This window comes from Chelonoidis abingdonii, chromosome 8 (assembly GCF_003597395.2).
Source record: "Chelonoidis abingdonii isolate Lonesome George chromosome 8, CheloAbing_2.0, whole genome shotgun sequence".
Classification (NCBI taxonomy): domain Eukaryota; kingdom Metazoa; phylum Chordata; order Testudines; family Testudinidae; genus Chelonoidis; species Chelonoidis abingdonii.
The window spans coordinates 66,111,070-66,128,169 of NC_133776.1; the positions used below are offsets into that span (position 1 = coordinate 66,111,070).

The following is a 17,100-nucleotide window of genomic DNA, read 5'->3' on the forward strand; positions in this document are numbered from 1 at the left end:
CCTCATGCCCGCCGCAGCTCCGGGCTCCCCGCGCGCGCGCACACACACACACACACAGAGCCGACGGCTCCGCGCCCGCCCGCTCGGCGCAGCCCAAGCCTGTATCCACCAAGGCAAGGGGCGGGGTGGAGCGGGGCCGAGCCGTCCTTCCTGTCCAATCACAGAGCAGGGGCGGAGCTGGCAGACGTCTATGGCCAATCATTCAGCCGCTAAGGCATGAGCGCTTTATCTAGTCTGTCCAGTCACAAAATGAGAGGGGAGGGAGCCTCTCCCACTGTGACCAATCAGCGTGGCAGAGGCGGGCCTTGCCGCCTGCTGTGTCCACTCAGAGGACAGCCTTTGAAGGAAGGGCCGTCCCACTGCTGGGTTTGAAGACCTCTGCGCCGCAGGGTGCTCTGGGAGCTGTAGTCCTAATGGCTGGGTCATGCCAGGACGCTGCAGGGGCTGGGAGTGAGCACGAAGCGGTGGGAGGCGTCTCCGCCCGCTGCGGCTCTGATGCGCCCCTCACCGCAGTGTCTGGGCCCATGGTCGCACCAAGCCAGGGCCTTGTTGTGTGGCTGCAGAGGGACCTGCCTCCACCATTCATGTTCAGCACCACTATTCTCCACTTGCCCCAGACTGGGAAGGAAGTTGCTCCCGGTGGAGGCCTGCCTGGCCCGATTGCTGCTGGGGTCATAGGGAAGGGTCTCTTTGCTATAGGCCACAGCTGAGATCCCAACCTTGTTGTGCCTTGTGCTGTATCCACACATAGCAAGGGACAGGCCTTGCCCAGAGAGCTCACAGTCCATGCCGCCAGGGCAGTTAAAGACATGGGGTGAGATGGGCCAGGCTTCACTTGCTGACAGGTAGTAGCGCATCCCACTGCCAGCTGAGCTCTGACCCCAGAAGCATTGGTGCTGTTGCTGCCAACAACAGAAAAGGGCTCAAACCAAACACTTCTGAGCTGCAAAAGTTGGTCCCAGCACCACATGTTGCAGCTTATAAATAACTAAAACGATGATGACTGATGATTCTCTGCACTTGTACAGTGTCTATCATCTAAGGCTCTTACAACAACACCAGGGAGGAAATGGGGATAAACTGGCCACAAATAAACTCAGGCTGGAAATCTAATCATCACATGAGGGATGTTCCAGAACAGCATCCCAATAAGGACTAGTTTTAAAATGGAGCTTGGTATACTTATGAACAGGATAATATGAAAGAGCTGCCTGCAGTAGCAGGCAACTGGACCTGATGACCAAGGAGGTCCCTTCCAGTCCTGAGGGTTGCCACTTGTCCAGGTTTTCCCGGGATCATCCCTTGTGTGAGGTAGCTATCCTGGGAAAATCTATAACGGGGTTCAGTACACTTTGGCAGCTGTCTAGGTTTATGGGTTTAGCCTCAATATCATCCCTGATGTCCTGTTTTTTTGCACCTCACAGGAGCCAACCCTACCAGTCCTTTGTTCCTAACACTGTACAAACAGCCATTCACTCATGGTGTAGGAGTCACATAAGACTCAGCTTGATTCTCAGACTTTAGGTGGAGACTAGAGTGCAGGATTCTCTTTTTGACATATAAAATGAGGCCCTTACTATGGGAGTGCAGGGGGCAGGGTCCACATAACTGTAGCTAAGAAATATTGATTTAAAGGGGAACAGCAAAGTGTTGTTTAAATTGAGGGTATCAGTGATTGATGCATAATATGGAGAGCATAAGCTGCCTATTAGCTGGAAATCAACATTTTCCCTAGACGAATCAAACTGAGAGGGATCCATGCTCTTAAATGACAGAAGGAAAGGTCTGTGAACGCGAATGGGCTTTCCTAACTCAAGAAATAGCTCAACGGGTTTCACATAATCTTCAATCCTACAGTAAAATATTAACTAAAGTGCAACACGCATAATGTCCACCAGGTGTCAGTAGCTGCTAATATTTTGAAAAGGCCTGACCACACCATAATTAGGATGTGTATCAATTAGAAGTCCTGGAGTTTTCATTACAGTTTACAAGTAGCATAGGTTTTTGTTTGGAGGCTGTGTTTTAGAAGTGGGACCCTTATAACAATACTAATACCTAGAAGAACATAAGAACGGTTATACTGGGTCAGATCTATGGTCCATCTAGCCCAGTATCCTGTCTTCCAGCAGTGGCCGGTGCCAGATGCTTCAGAGGGAATGAACAGAACAGGGCAATTATTGAGTGATCCATCCCCTGTCATCCAGTCCCAGCTTCTGGCAGCCAGAGGCTTGGGGATCTGAGAGTCAAACTGGGTTCTTCCTGGCTCACGGATCCCCAGCAGGATTAAAGATTCTGCAGCTGGAACGTAACTGACAATAGTATGGATGATCCTTGAGCCAGAACAGATTCAGAGCTCGGGTGGTTCTGCAGGACTGCCTGTAAAAGCTCAGAGGCAGCAGCTCTGACTTGGGAAGGGCTGACACCTAACTTGTACCAAAACCACAACCCTGCTTGGAGTCCCACCTCTTGTTATTTCAGTGTAGGTCTGTGTATGGACATCTGTTTCACCTGTTCTGATTCGCTCCTGACTTAAGCACACTCAGAAGAAGGCACTTTGACTCTGGGATAAGTGCGCCCCTCCCCAGGGTTTGTCTACATCAGTGGCTCTCAAACTTTTGTACTGGTGACCCCTTTCACACAGCAAGCCTCTGAGTGTGACCCCCCCCTTATCAATTAAAAACATTTTTTAATATATTTAACACCATTATAAATGCAAAGCAGGATTTGGGGTGGAGGCTGACAGCTTGCAACCCCCCAGTGTAATAATCTCACAGTCCCCTGAAGGGTCCTGACCCCCAGTTTGAGAACCCCGGGTCTACACGGACATTGCACCAGTCAAACTGTGGTGGGGTCCCATTGCAGCCACTTTAGTTAAGCTGCTGCAAATGCACGTGTGGGCCTAGCATTGGGCATCTTCAGCAGACATGACCCTCATCCCTTCTATGAACCTGCTCACTCACCCTAAGAGCTAGCCTGAAAGATGGGCAGGTGGGAGAGGGGAACAGGTCTGAGGAGATAGGGGCTTTGGATGTTCAAACAGCAAATATCCTTACCCCTCAGTCAATTCACCAGCATCTTCTAGCAGCGTGACTAGAACTTGGATCTCCGGATTCCCGATGTAGAGCTTTAACCACAAGCCAGGGGTCGGCAACCTTTCAGCAGTCATGTGCTGAGTCTTCATTTATTCACTCCAATTTAAGGTTTCGCGTGCCAGTCAGACATTTTAACATTTTAGAAGTTTCTCTCTATAAGTCTATAATATAGAACTAAACTATTGTTGTATGTAAAGTAAATAAGGTTTTTAAAACGTTTAAGAAGCTTCTTTTAAAATTAAATTAAAATGCAGAGCCCCCCAGATTGGTGGCCAGGACCCAGTCAGTGTGAGTCCCACTGAAAATCAGCTCATGTGCCGCCTTCGGCACGGGTGCCATAGGTTGCCTACCCCCGGGCTAGACCTTGCAGTCACGCTATTAGTTCAGCGAGTCACAGCTAGTTTTGTAGTGAAGAATGGGCAGGCGTGGTTCCCCCATGTGGCTCTGGGCCGTGCTGTATTCGGCCACTAGATGGGGCTATTTAAGCAGTTTGACATCAACTGAGAGTTTCCTGTCCCTGAATGCGACTGTGGATTCTGCTCTGAGCCCGGCCGCATGGCAAGGCTGGTATAGTGGCGGGCATTGGCACCCCCTGCAGCCTCCCCTGGCCCCGTTAGCCTGCAGGGCTGCACTGTCCTTGCCTGATGACACCTGCCCCCAAGTGCTAACGGAGAGGGTGCCCCAGGTCAGAGCACAGATTGGCACCTGGCCTGGCGAGCAACCTAGTCCTCGCCCCACCCAGAGACTGGCTATCAGCCACTTGCCCCCTGGAGACAGAGTTGTAGGTCGGAGACGCCATAATTTTGTGCCCGGCTCCAAGGACAGCAGTCAGACCTTGGAGCAAGGGGGTATCTGCTAATCTGGCACTTCCCTCTGTCTTGTGGGGCCCCACGCATCCCATCCTCCCCACATTCTGTTGGACACATTGATGACCCTGCCCTGCTCCCTCAGGTCATTCCCCCCACCCACAGCCCTCTCTCTCATCACACATGTGCCCGCTTCCCCATGGCAGGCAGATTTCCTGGCCATGGACTTCTGAGCGCCATGAATCCTGATGTTAGAGCATCATACGCTTTATTTCACTCGTCAATGCCCTGCTATACAGTAACCCCCAGAATATAGAGCCTAAAACCCAGGGGCACAGCTGAACTCCACCTGGGCACCAGCGTCCCCAGTGGGGGCATTACCCCCTTGGGGCTATGGGGTGCAGGCTGGAACACTCGCTCTGAGCCCAGCTCCCGCAGTGTTGTCTGGGCAGGCTTCTTCTTTGAGGTCCCTCGCCCGGCTCCCAAAGGGGCTGGTGCAGCAGGGCATGCTGGCCTCTGCCCTCGGCCCAGCCCCGCTCCCCAGCACTAGGCAGGCATTGCTCAGGGGAGGACAGTTGGAATGGGAGGGTCCTCTCCCTGGCAGACACTTAGCTCAGCCGCCCCAAGCTCTGACTGCTCACCTGGGACAGGCGCGGGGGCCTCTCGCCTCCAGCAGGACTATCTTGGAGTTTGAACTGTGCCCCCTAGTGGAGAGACATGAAAATGCTTCCAAACAACCCTCTGGCCCCCATCACCGCACACACACACCCTGGTGTAGGGTGGCAAGGGCTGGTGTCCCGGCACCGTGGGGTGGAGTCTCTGGCAAGCTCCTTTACTGGCAGCACCAGGGAAGGTGGTGTGGCGTTGGCGTTTATCCCCACAGCTGCGTCTTGCCCAGGTGTGCTGGGCACTGTGGGGGTCACTTCAGACACAGCTTTATTGGCTGGCTGGCCCCAGCTGGCCCCTGATGGCAGCAGCCTGCCTCCTGCTGTAACACAGACTCCTCCGCCTGCTGCCCCCCTTCCTCCACCTGCCCTTCCTCCCTCCAGCCTTCCTCCTCTTCCTCTTCCTCTTCCTCGCTGTCAGAGTCCTCATAGAGGCTGATGGTGGCTTGCACAGGGAAGTTCTCCAGCAGCTTCTCCCCCTCACTGTACAGGTAATCGAAGGACTTGGAGCGGGGCCAGAAGAGTCTGTGGGGAAAACACACTTGAGAAATGCAGGTTCCTTCGTTTCCTCTTTGGAAAGCCCAGGGGTGTGAAAGGGGCAGCACATCCTGCATGGGGCCCAGCACTCGGCTAGCAGGGGGCTGCAGGTCAGGAGTGAGAGGCATTGGCACAGCCGTGTGGGGGGAGCCCAGTGGTAGAGTAGCAGGAGTGGGGCTGCAAGGCAGGCTTGTGGGGCCTCAGCAGAGCTATGGGGCAAAGACAGGGCGGGACTGGCCAAGCAGGGACGGCCAGTGGGGTGTTGGCCGAGTCAAGTGCAAGAAGCTGACGCTCCACTCTAGCCAGCACCATGAGCACTGGTTACTACCCGCCCCCAGCACACAGAAACAAGCAGCCTGCGAGCAGGCACTGTGGGGTGCACATACCTGACTGGGTGCCGGAACAGTGCTGATGCCTTGCCTGAGCCACCATCCACCAGCATTTCGCTGCCACGGGCCTTGGGAAACACAGAACAGGAATTCGGATCCATGCCTTCAGCACCTGCGCTGCAGCCACCCCCCACCATGGGGCCTGGGGGCGAGTTAGGATCCCTGTGAGGACTGATGGGATTCCAGGGGCAGGGATGGGGGATGTAGTAGGTACACCGGGAGAGCCCGAGGGTCTCTAGCTGGGAAGAACAGGATGTAACTAAGGGTATGGCTACACTTGAAACTTCAAAGCGCTGCCACGGCAGCGCTTTGAACTACGAGTGTGGTCGCAGCGCCAGCACTGGGAGAGAGCTCTCCCAGCGCTGCACGTACTCCACATCCTCTATGAGTGTAGCTTGCAGCGCTGGGAGCCACGCTCCTAGCGCTGCGGCACTGTTTACACTGAGGCTTTATAGCGCTGTATCTTGCAGCGCTCAGGGGAGTGTTTTTTTCACACCCCTCAGTGCGAAAGTTGCAGCGCTGTAAAGCGCCAGTGTAGCCATGGCCTAAGCAAAGGAAAAGTTAGTTTGACTAGCAGGAAAGATTGGCCTGCCAGTGGGATCTCTTGGGCCATGGGATCATCTCTCAAGGGAAGCAGGGGCAGCTCCGGCACACAGGACCCACCAGCCTAGATCAAAGATTGGATGTTGTTTGCAGTAGTGTTGTAGCCGGGTTGGCCTCAGGAGATCAGAGAGACAAAGTGGGTGAGGTCATGTCTTCTGTTAATATCTCTCACCTACAGAAGTTGGGCCAATAAAAGATATGACCCCACCCACTCATCAGACTAGATCAGAGGCCAGGTCCATGTGGCCTGTCTCTGGCAGGGGCTAGCAGTCAAAAAGCGAACAGAATGTTGGGAATCATTAAGAAAAGGATAGATAATAAGACATAAAATATCATATTGCTGCTATATAAATCCATGGTACGCGCACATCTTGAATACTGCATGCAGATGTGGTCACCCCATCACAAAAAAGATATATTGGACTTGGAAAAGGTTCAGAAAAGGGCAACAAAAATGATTAGGGGTATGGAACAGCTTCCTTATGAGGAGAGATTAATAAGACTGGGACTTCTCAGTTTGGAAAAGAGACGACTAAGGAGGGATATGATAGAGGTTTATAAAATCTTGACTGGTGTGGAGAAAGTAAATAAGGAGGTGTTATCTACTCCTTCTCAAAACACAAGAACTGGAGGTCACCAAATGAAATTAATAGACACCACATTTAAAACAAACACAAGGAAGTATTTCTTCACACAACACACAGTCAACCTGTGGAACTCCTTGCCAGAGGATGTTTTGAAGGCCAAGACCATAACAGAGTTCAAAAAAGAATTAGATACGTTCACGGAGGATAGGTCCATCAATAGCTATTAGCCAGGATGGGCAGGGATGGTGTCCCTAACCTCTGTTTGCCAGAAGCTGGGAATGGGCAAAAGGGGATGGATCACTTGATGATTACCTGTTCTGTTCATTCCCTCTGGGGCACCTGGCATTGGCCACTGTCGGAAGACAGGACACTGGGCCAGATAGACCTTTGGTCTGACTCTTATGTTTTTATGTGCAGCACCAGGTGCAGCAGAGGGAGATCCTGCAAGCAGGGAGAGAGGGACTATCCTCCCCACAGGGAGAGTGGCGTCCTTACCCCAGTAGTAAGAGTTGGGCTCATAGCCCAAACGTGGAGGGATCAGACCTTTTGCAAAGCTCTAGCTGATTTAATTTTGCAATGGTGCCTGTTCTAACCCCAGGATGTTAGAATCCTTTTATGAGCCCTGCTAAACTCTCGGCCTCCATGATGCTTTGTGGCAGAGAGCCGCAGGCTAACTGTGTGGTGCCCGGAAGGAAAGTATTTCCTTGAACCAGTTCTGAATGGCCTCCCACCAGCCTCCTTTTGTTCTTGTGTTAGACCCAGACCCAGCACCGATGCATGCGCTGCAGGAACCAGCCTTCATTGGCCGGGAGAGGACATGGGTCCTTTCCCAGCTCTGAAGTGTCCTGTACTTTCTCTGTGGGATCAGGCAGGATAGGAGAAGCAGCAATGGCATGAGATGAAGAGAGGGAACATTTAGGCTGAATAGTAGGGAAAGGTTCCTGCTCATGAGATGGGGGAGGCTGTGGGACCTGCTCCCAGCAGAGGGTGGGGAACCCTGTTGCTAGCCCGACCAGGACAGCAGCCTTGGCATGAGGAGCCAGTTGCACTTCTGGGGCTTTGTCATCTCTCCTGGGCTCTGTGGTTCCTTTGCCTGCTGGTATTCTCCAGTGGGGCAGGGCACATGAGCAGTGCAGGGAGTAGGGAGGCCATGCTGGCTGCTCCCCATCCCTAGGGGGATCACATCCAGCAAGGCAGATTTCCTTTCCTTCTGGCTGGCTGCCACCCGTGCTGAGAAGTGAGCCCACTGAGGGGACGCGGCCCGGCCTCCTCCGCCCATCCCAACCTTAGATTCATAGATTCATAGACTCTAGGACTGGAAGGGACCTCGAGAGGTCATCGAGTCCAGTCCTCTGCCCTCATGGCAGGACCAAATACTGTCTAGACCATCCCTGATAGACATTTATCTAACCTACTCTTAAATATCTCCAGAGATGGAGATTCCACAACCTCCCTAGGCAATTTATTCCAGTGTTTAACTACCCTGACAGTTAGGAACTTTTTCCTAATGTCCAACCTAAATCTCCCTTGCTGCAGTTTAAGCCCATTGCTTCTTGTTCTATCATTAGAGGCTAAGGTGAACAAGTTTTCTCCCTCCTCCTGATGACACCCTTTTAGATACCTGAAAACTGCTATCATGTCCCCTCTCAGTCTTCTCTTTTCCAAACTAAATAAACCCAATTCTTTCAGCCTTCCTTCATAGGTCATGTTCTCAAGACCTTTAATCATTCTTGTTGCTCTTCTCTGGACCCTCTCCAATTTCTCCACATCTTTCTTGAAATGCGGTGCCCAGAACTGGACACAATACTCCAGTTGAGGCCTAACCAGCGCAGAGTAGAGCGGAAGAATGACTTCTCGTGTCTTGTTTACAACACACCTGTTAATGCATCCCAGAATCACGTTTGCTTTTTTTGCAACAGTATCACACTGTTGACTCATATTTAGCTTGTGGTCCACTATGACCCCTAGATCTCTTTCTGCCATACTCCTTCCTAGACAGTCTCTTCCCATTCTGTATGTGTGAAACTGATTGTTCCTTCCTAAGTGGAGCACTTTGCATTTGTCTTTATTGAACTTCAACCAGTTTACTTCAGACCATTTTTCCAATTTGTCCAGATCATGCTGAACATGCTCCCTGGTGCCCACAGCAAAGAGAGCCAGGGAGGAAGCTGGCTCTACCCTTGGGATGGCTTTATCCATTGTAATTTCTCCCCCATGCCAAACCCCTGCCCAGCGCCACTAACCCCTGAGGAATCTCGCCCCTGGCCAGGGAAGAGGTGTTCCTTTCCCACCACCTTGAGCCCTCTGAAATCTAATCCCCCACAGCAGCTACCCAGGGAGAGCCAGCCCTGCTAGCAGAGGAGCCAGCCTGGCACTGGCCTACACTACCCACTGCAGGGAGGGGTTTCATTTCACAGCCACTTGCCTTCAAAAGGAGAGACTGTGCCAGCTTGGAGGGGTGGTGGAAGGTGCCCTGGCTTCCAGAGAGGTCTGCCTGCCAACCTCCAAGGTGCACCAGCCAGGAGGTCTGCTCACCAGCCTCCAGGGATGCCAGCATGAGAAGCGGCTTCTTGCCATCCTCCAAGGGGTTCCAGTGGGGCGGCTCTGTCCACTAGCCTCCAGAGGGCACCAGCCGGGGGGAGGGGTCTGCCTGCCACCCTCTAGGGGTCACCAATAGGAGGGATCTGCCCACCAGACTCCAGGGGGCACCAACTGGGGAGCTCTGCTCCACCCGCCAGCCTCCAGGAGGTGCCAGCTGGGGGAAGTCTGTCCACTAGCCTCCAGTGGAATGTGAACGGAGACTACTCAAAGGATCCCATGCATAAGGATGCCAGGCCCTGCACTCAGAATAACATTGTTTGGCTCCCACCTCACACCCTGCTCAGTCCTTTTCTGCCCCTGCTCCCGAGTGGTCCCTGTGTGCAGCCCAGAGAGCCCGTGGAGCTCAGAGGTTAGAGGTGGAAAAGGCCCAGTAGCTCAGCCTATTCATCTCCTGCGGCCAGCACAGGATCCGGTCCTGTCAGGTGCTGTCCAGCCCTAGCTGAGGGATGGATCTCCCTTGGGAGCCAGTTCCCGCAGTTCCCCGATCTCGCGGCCAGGCAGCTTCCCACAAGCTCCATCCTGAATTCCCACTCTGCAGTGCGTCCCATCTGGCGAGCTGAAGTCCTGGGCCTCATGGAAACAGAATCCAGAGCTGGAGGTCACCCAAGACCAGCTCCCTGGAGCCCCGATCAGTCCCTGCTGGACAGCAACCAGCAGTGTGGGGCCCAGAGCTGAATGCAATAACCCCAGGGGTTGGGGACAGCAAAAGAACCCTGGAGAAATACCTCGGGAACAAGGCTGCTCACCTTTGGGATGTTGTGATGCAGAGGTGAAGGGCGAGCACTCAACCCTGCCTTCCGACCCACCTTGAGCCCCAGAGGGACCAGGTGAATTCTGGGGCTGGGCTGAGCTGGATACCCTCTGCTCAGGGAGGGTGAAACTTACCAGGTCTGTCTGGTCCCTGTTCTGCCTGCACAGATCCTTTGCAGTGGGAAGCCAGGGTCTCCAGAGAGGAGGGGATCTGCAAAGTGAGACAAGGAGAGGGGGCTGGAGCGGGCCAGTCAGTCGTCAGGAGGCCCAGGGCGCTCTCATGCTGAAAAGCCCCAGCTCGTCACAGCTGATAGAGCCGTGGCATTGCACAAGCACCAAGGCAAATGCAGGCCCATAGCACCCGCGTGCCCACACAGGGCGAGGGTGTTCTCAGCACTAAGATCCCTTATCCTGCAGCCCCCGATCCACAAACACAGCCCATCCCCAGCCCTCCGCCTCCCCCACTCTGGGGGATCTGTTGTTTGTGGGCAGATCCTGCCCCGAGACTGCCAGCGGCTTCACTGCCAGGGCGTAAAGGGGGACTGCCTTGGAAGCCCTACGCTTTGCAGTGCCAAGGGACGGGGGGGCAGGGGAAAGCACTGCACTGCAGTCTCCACCCTAACACTCCCCAAAAAGTAGAGCTCAGGGGTTAAGGGCTAGCGGTGACAGAAGGAGAGTCCCTGCATCCTGATCCTCTGGCATGGCCTCAAGGTGTTCCCTCTGGGCCTCAGTTTCCCCATCTGGAAGGTGGGTTTGGACATGGGGGTTGGGGGGCCTGTTTCTGAGCCCCCAGGGCAGAATGGGAGAGAAGTACAAAGCCCTTATTAACAATCACAGACAGATGCACCCCATTCTGTATGAACCCCCACCCCTCGCCCCTTTGCCAACAGCAGTGAGACGGAGCACCACGCTCCCCACTCTGCCAGCCCCGTCTCCTCCGACTCAGCTGCGCCAGCACAGAGTGGGCAAGGGGCACTGTGGCCACAAGATCCTCATTACCTTCCCCCTTGTTCTCGGCCCTGCACAGGGCGCCTGCAGCCCCAGGCACCCAGGGGGCCCTGGAGCCAGCCGGCCAGCCCGAGGGGAGCGTGGACAGAAGCTTCCATGACGTGAGCTGGCAAAGAAGGAGCGAGGTCTCTCTCTCCGGCCTGTCCTAGGAGCCCTTTATAGCCCTCCCGGCCTGGTCAGGGCTGGGGAAGGGGGGAGAGCAGGAGGTCCCAGGGTGTCCAGCATGCCCCAGTTGAGTAAACAGTAGCTCAGCGGGAGGCTGGGGGGGAACCGTCAGCTCCGGTGGAAAAACAAAACACAGAAGGGAAAAGTTAGACACCATTTGTGAGAAATGCCCCAGGAGATCAGGGGGAGAGGGGAGGGGACAATTAATGAGGGTGATTAGGAGCTTTGTCCGCATTACTCTAAGGGAGGGGGCGGGGGGCAGTAACATGGGGAAGAAATGGGTCTGTGCAGGATGGCACAGCTAATGGAGAGAGGGCCAGAAGGAAAGAGAGGGAGGGGGGCAAGGAACAGAGGCGTGGAGGAGAGAGGAAGTGAGAGATTTCAGGGCTATAACAAAGCGGTAAATAGGGAAGCGGGCCTGGCTTGGTACCAATGGCTGGTTTCTCACTGCGGGCCCCATTCAGCTGCCAGGGACACACACGGGGCAGGGGCAGGCCTTGGGCTCAGAGTCCCTGCTCTGACTGCACCGAGGACAGGCCACTGCTCTGCAGGCTGGACAGACCAGGGCAGCCCAGAGATTCAGCCCCAGCAGCACCGTGTGGGGCTGGATGCACGTAGTCAAAAGGATTTGCTGTCTGGGATGTAGGAACGCAGGGAGCAGCCCTGCAAGGGAAAGCGACACTTCAGATCCTCCTTCTCCTCCAGGGCTGAGCTGCATCATTGATTGCTGTTCTCAGTGGTAGCAAATGACAGAACAAGGAGCAATGGTCTCAAGTTGCAGTGGGGGAGGTTTAGGTTGGATATTAGGGAAACACTATTTCACTAAGAGGGTGATGAAGCACTGGAATGGGTTACCTAGGCAGGTGGTGGAATCTTCATCTTCAGAGGTTTTTAAGGCCAGGCTTGACAAAGCCCTGGCTGGGATGATTTCGTTGGGAATTGGTCCTGCTTTGAGCAGGGGGTTGGACTAGATGACCTCCTGAGGTCCCTTCCAACCCTGATATGCTATGATTCTATGATTGCGGGAGAAACAGGCAGCTGGTCCCTCTGAGGCAACATAAGGCAGCCAGGTCCCCCTAGGCCTGTGTGCTCTGGCAAGAGAGGGATGGATAATTCAGCAGGGATGACCAATGGGGCAGCCCCTTGCAGCTGGGGATGACAGGCCCTGCTTTTGTCCAGCTCTGTGTATTCTAGGACCTTCAAGGAGCCAGCTCCTGCTACCCAGCCCCACGGCTCTGCAGGAGAGACCTTTTTTCCCAAGCACTCTGCCCTCCCAGCCTGGCATGAGGCTATGCCACTGCTAGGAGCAGCCCTGTGTGTCTCCCTAAATGAGTTTGTTTTCAGCTGGGCATTGCCGGAAGGTGCTGGGCCGTTAGCAGGGGCTCCCTGAGTAGACCAGCCCGCAGATCCCTCTCACCCGCCCAGGGTGGACAGTCCATGCACCCTCCACTAAGCCCCTGCCAGAGCTGCCTTCTCAGCACTGGTCCCCCTCCCTGCCCCCACCCCTTCTCATTGACAGGTAAAACCGGCCCAGGGCTGAACGGCACCATCTCACCCCCGCTGCACAGGGCATGAGGCTGGGACCAACCAGGCCTCATGTCTCACACACCCCCACGCCCATCTGCTCCCAGTCTGCTGGTCACCCGACTCCTCCCATCTGGCCTTGAGGAGGCCTTGCTCTAGTATCGGCAGCACCAGAGGGAGCCTTTGATAATTATAGCCCCAAAGGGGCCCTAATGAAGCTTTAATAGGATTTGTTATGGGCCTCCGATTAACACTGACTCTGCAGTGACATCTCCACCTCCTGCCCTGCGCCGGGCCAGCTTCCCCTTCACCCAGCCCTGGGAAACCTCTACCGCCAGGCTGGGGACACAGCCCCCACTCCTCCAGCCCCAGATTTGGGCCCAGAGGAAGGAGTTGGAGGGAATGTTCCCTGTTGAGTCAGCACAGCCCAGACAAACATGCAGGGAGGGATTTTGCACACGGCGCACCTAAGAGCACCTGAATCGCTGGGCGTTGCAAGCCCCGAGACAGCCTAATGATGGGTTGGGGGCACAGTCTCCCCTTCGGAGCTGTATCAAGTCAGGTGCATGTTGGGCCCTTCCTCACTGTGGCAGCTGATTTTTCACTCACCTCCAAGGCTGCATGTCTGGAAGCCAGCACTCCAGTTCTTTCCTGTCCATGGTCACAGAGCAGGAATCTGACTTTAACAGGCGACTCCGACCCTAGGGTTGGCCACTGCTCCTGGCAAAGCAATCATTGGCCCTGGAACAAGAAGCTGGGGAAAGGATCCTATGGACAATCCAACAACAGAAAATGCCTATCGTGAGTATTTCTGAGCTGAGCACTGCAGGACTGAGCATGCTGCTTAGCTATAAAGTGTGCATCACACCCACTGATCACACAAGAGTCTCAAGCTACGAAGCAGTCCCTGCTTTCAGTGCAGCAGCTGGCTCGTGTCTGATTGTTAATATTTCTTGGGACAAGCTGCTCCTCAGCTCTGTAAAATGTCATTTAAAGTTTACCCCCCAACAGTATCTACCATTACCAGAGAACTCGCCAGCTGCAGCTCTCCAAGCCCTTTACAAAGGGGAGATCAATAAAACAAACCAAAGGGTAGCCCAAGCTGAGATGGGACACTTCAGAAGGAGCCAGGCCAGAGATCCCAAGTCCTCTAGCAACCTCCCCATTTGCTGTCAATTTCATAGGGAAGGTGCCCACATACAAGGATGATGGGCAGCCCGGCAGTATAAAATCATTAGCTAGGCTGTATCATCAGCCCCATTTTGCAGGGGAGGAAGCTCAGACATGGGGAGGGAGAGGCCCACATCCTCAAAGGTATTTAGGCACCTAGCTCCCATGTCAAGGGGATTTCAGTGGGAGTTAGGTGCCTAAACTCGTCTGAAGACTGGAGCGTATGTGACTTACTCAAGGTCACTCTGCAAGTCAGTGGGAGCTTTGACAGCCATGAGACGTCTCCTTTCTGGGCCCATGTGGCCACTGGACTGGTGCTGTCCTTCTACTTGTCCATTCACAGAGCAGCTTGCCATGCAAGCGACCCAGCTCCCACTGCTTATTCAACAGACATAATCAAGGGAAAGAACTTGGGGATTCAGTGCATGGATGGGACCCCAGCGCTGGCCACCCCGCCCCCATCATGCTGGCTGCTCCAGTGCCTCCGACTGCCCTTTGATTCCAAACATGAGAGGCCTGCTCTCTGGTCTTTTTGTGGCACATTTAGGGGATCAGTGCTGCTCGGCCTCTGGGGAGTCACGGGGGTTATTCCCCCTCCCAACCGTGTTTGCTCAGGTGCTGTAAGGCCAGAAAAGTTACCTCCTCTGTGCTGGGCCTTGCCCCCATCCCCACCCCCTGGGGCTGGGATGCCATGCGGCTATCCATATAGCAGCATGGGCTATGGGGCACTTCATATCACGCACCTGCCAGCTGAGACTAGGGGAAACTGATGCAGGCAGGCAGGGAAACAGCATGCGTCTGATTCCAAACAAGGCCCATTGTGTAGAGCTGCCGGTGGGTGTCGTACAGCAGGGAAAATAAACCTCTTTCCAGGGACGCTCCGTTTGAGGGTCTGATCTGGAGGGGACTCCATGCCAGACAGTTGCTTCCCACCCCTCTTCCTCCATTCTCTGTCCTCATTCTAACCCCAGATTAACTGTTATTCACTTTGAAACAGAGTTAGCAACCATCCCCCTCAGCCTCAGCATAGCGTCACACTAAAGCACATGGGTCCTGGCTGATGTAGGGCGTGCAAAGAGATAAATAAAAGCAACCTAAACGTGATGCTGTAGGATGCCCCACTTTATCCCAGGAGACCTACTCCAAAGATCTACCTCTTCCCCATTTGCTATTCTCATCATCAGGTGACCTGGATTAGAAACACACGTAGGGTGGGAATGGGGCAGGAGGCAAAGTGGGGTCATAGGTCAGCCCCGTCTCCCAAGATGTCTTCAATGTGGAAAAAGGAAAGAAAATAGCAAATGGTCCCGTCCAGGCTCTGCCTTCTGCGTCCAGCTGTCCCAAATGCTCCAGCTCTGGGAACAAGCACTCCTGACTTTGCTGGGCCCTTCTGGAGAACACAATTTGTCACCCCTGGGGCTCCCCTCTGCCCCCCATTTGTGATGGTGGTTAGGCCTTTGCCTGCACGGCAGCCTGTGCAGGGCTTGTTACATTTCCCCATTTGTTTCTCATTTGGGCCAGGAGTCTTAGAATAACAAACCCTGGGGAGGGCAGAGAAGGCTGCTGCTGAGAGAGGTATTTCAGCCAATCAGTCCAGATCCCCCGTGCTCCTCCCCTCCCCACTACCCTGCTCCAGAGAGCCCTGCAGCCTCTGGGAACTAGCCTGAGTGCCCCGTCGCCGTTGTCATACTGGCAGGGGATCACATCGGGGTTATTTGTATGCACCAGACAGATGGACACCACGGAGCAGATTTTCAGGATCCCCTCTGCTCCAGTTTACAATGCTGAGGATCTGTGTTTAGGGGCACTCCAGCTTGCGTGTGCATTCACACTCCTCTCTCCAGCCATCAGGGTCTGCCTAGCCAGGCAAACCAGAGGGCTAGGGACACATGGGAGTAACAGCCCTTCCCTGCCTCCCAGGAGCATTAGGACGTTAAATATATTAAGGTTGTGAGGTGCACAGATGTGAAAGGGTGGTTAGGAAAACATGGGCCTGCCCTGGAGTAAAGAGAGCGAGCGCTGAGCCAACACACCCTGGGCATTGCTGAGCTTTGTGTGGAAGCACTCCAGCCCTAGCCATGGCATCCTCATCCAGGACTCGATCTTGCTCTCACTGCCGGCATGAGGTGCTCTGGCATCGAGTTCAGTGGGCGCAGACCCCGTTTTGTCCTCCCCATTGTTTCTGATACTGGATGGACAACTGTTGCCTTTCAGCTTGTTTTCCTCCATCCTGTTCAGGAACCTGAGTTGTTATTGTAGGGTTGTTCAGGAGGAATGGACACCTTCTCCCAGCTGGATGACTTGTCCCACTGTCAATGTTGTCTTGGGCCAACTCTTGGTGGTGTGGGGACACATATTCTTCCTAATACAGAGCCTTCCATCCCCCTGGAGTGCCCTGTGTACCAAACCCAAGCTCATTTCCAGCCAGCAGCTTCAACCCCGACACCCCGATAATCAGAGGGGCTAAGCGCCTGTAATTCCACCTGGAGTCAGCAAGAGACACAGCTGCCCAGCATTATGGAGAATCAGCCCCTACAGACTAGCCCTGGGCAGACAACCCACAACTTAAGCCAGGGCGCTGCCGACCCACAGCAGGCCAGAAGGGGGCACTCTAGAATGGCACACCTGCTCCACAGCACCCCCTTTCTGTCTTGGTGTGCCTCAGCAGCAGCCTGCCTCCGGTCTCTTCCTTGCACCCCTTATTAACTCTCCCCAGTAGCATCCCTTCTCCTAGGGGCTAATTTAATGGCCTAAATCACACAACACTGCTCAGTCCTGGGGCTTCTCTTTTCTCCCTGATCTGCTCTCTGCAGCATTTCCCTGCCTTGGCAAGCCACTCCCAGCCCTCCCTGGCTCCAGTCCTTTTCAGTCCTGCTCACCTGGCTCTCAACCCTTACCTCTGTAGGCTGAGCGAGCTCCAAGGATAGCAGCGCTCTACAGCCTGCAGGAGCCTCAGAGCATCTGCAGCCCTCTGCCCCAGGGCCGGTGCAACCATTTAGGCCAACTAGGCAGTTGCCTAGGGCACCAAGATTTGGGGGGCGCCAAAAAGTGGCACCCCCAAAAAATTTTTTAAATGGTTGCAGCCGCTGCTGCTGGAGGGGCTGAGCTGCCGGCGGCAGCAGCTGCCTGCAGCCGGCAGCCCAAGGTGTCCCCTGGGTCAGTGCGCCGCCACCGCAGCCCGGCAGCCCAGGGCGCCCCCC

General features: G+C 54.6%; 2 protein-coding genes across 2 annotated transcripts in view; both read right to left on the reverse strand.

Moving 5' to 3' along the window:
- PRRG3 (proline rich and Gla domain 3) overlaps nucleotides 1-42 on the reverse strand; it is a 21,314-nt gene extending 21,272 nt beyond the window's left edge. The window contains exon 1 of the mRNA XM_075068719.1: nucleotides 1-42. The gene's annotated coding sequence lies outside the window, so the exon portion shown is untranslated.
- A 4,032-nt stretch (nucleotides 43-4,074) lies between these two features.
- On the reverse strand, nucleotides 4,075-11,506 carry RIPPLY1 (ripply transcriptional repressor 1). The gene is made up of 4 exons (XM_032772186.2): nucleotides 11,033-11,506; nucleotides 10,169-10,244; nucleotides 5,490-5,560; nucleotides 4,075-5,091 (listed from the first exon to the last, which is right to left on the reverse strand). Exons 1-4 carry the CDS (start codon nucleotides 11,137-11,139, stop codon nucleotides 4,821-4,823), a joined length of 525 nt encoding a protein of 174 aa, XP_032628077.1. The 5' UTR covers nucleotides 11,140-11,506; the 3' UTR covers nucleotides 4,075-4,820.
- Between the last annotated feature and the right edge of the window lie 5,594 nt (nucleotides 11,507-17,100).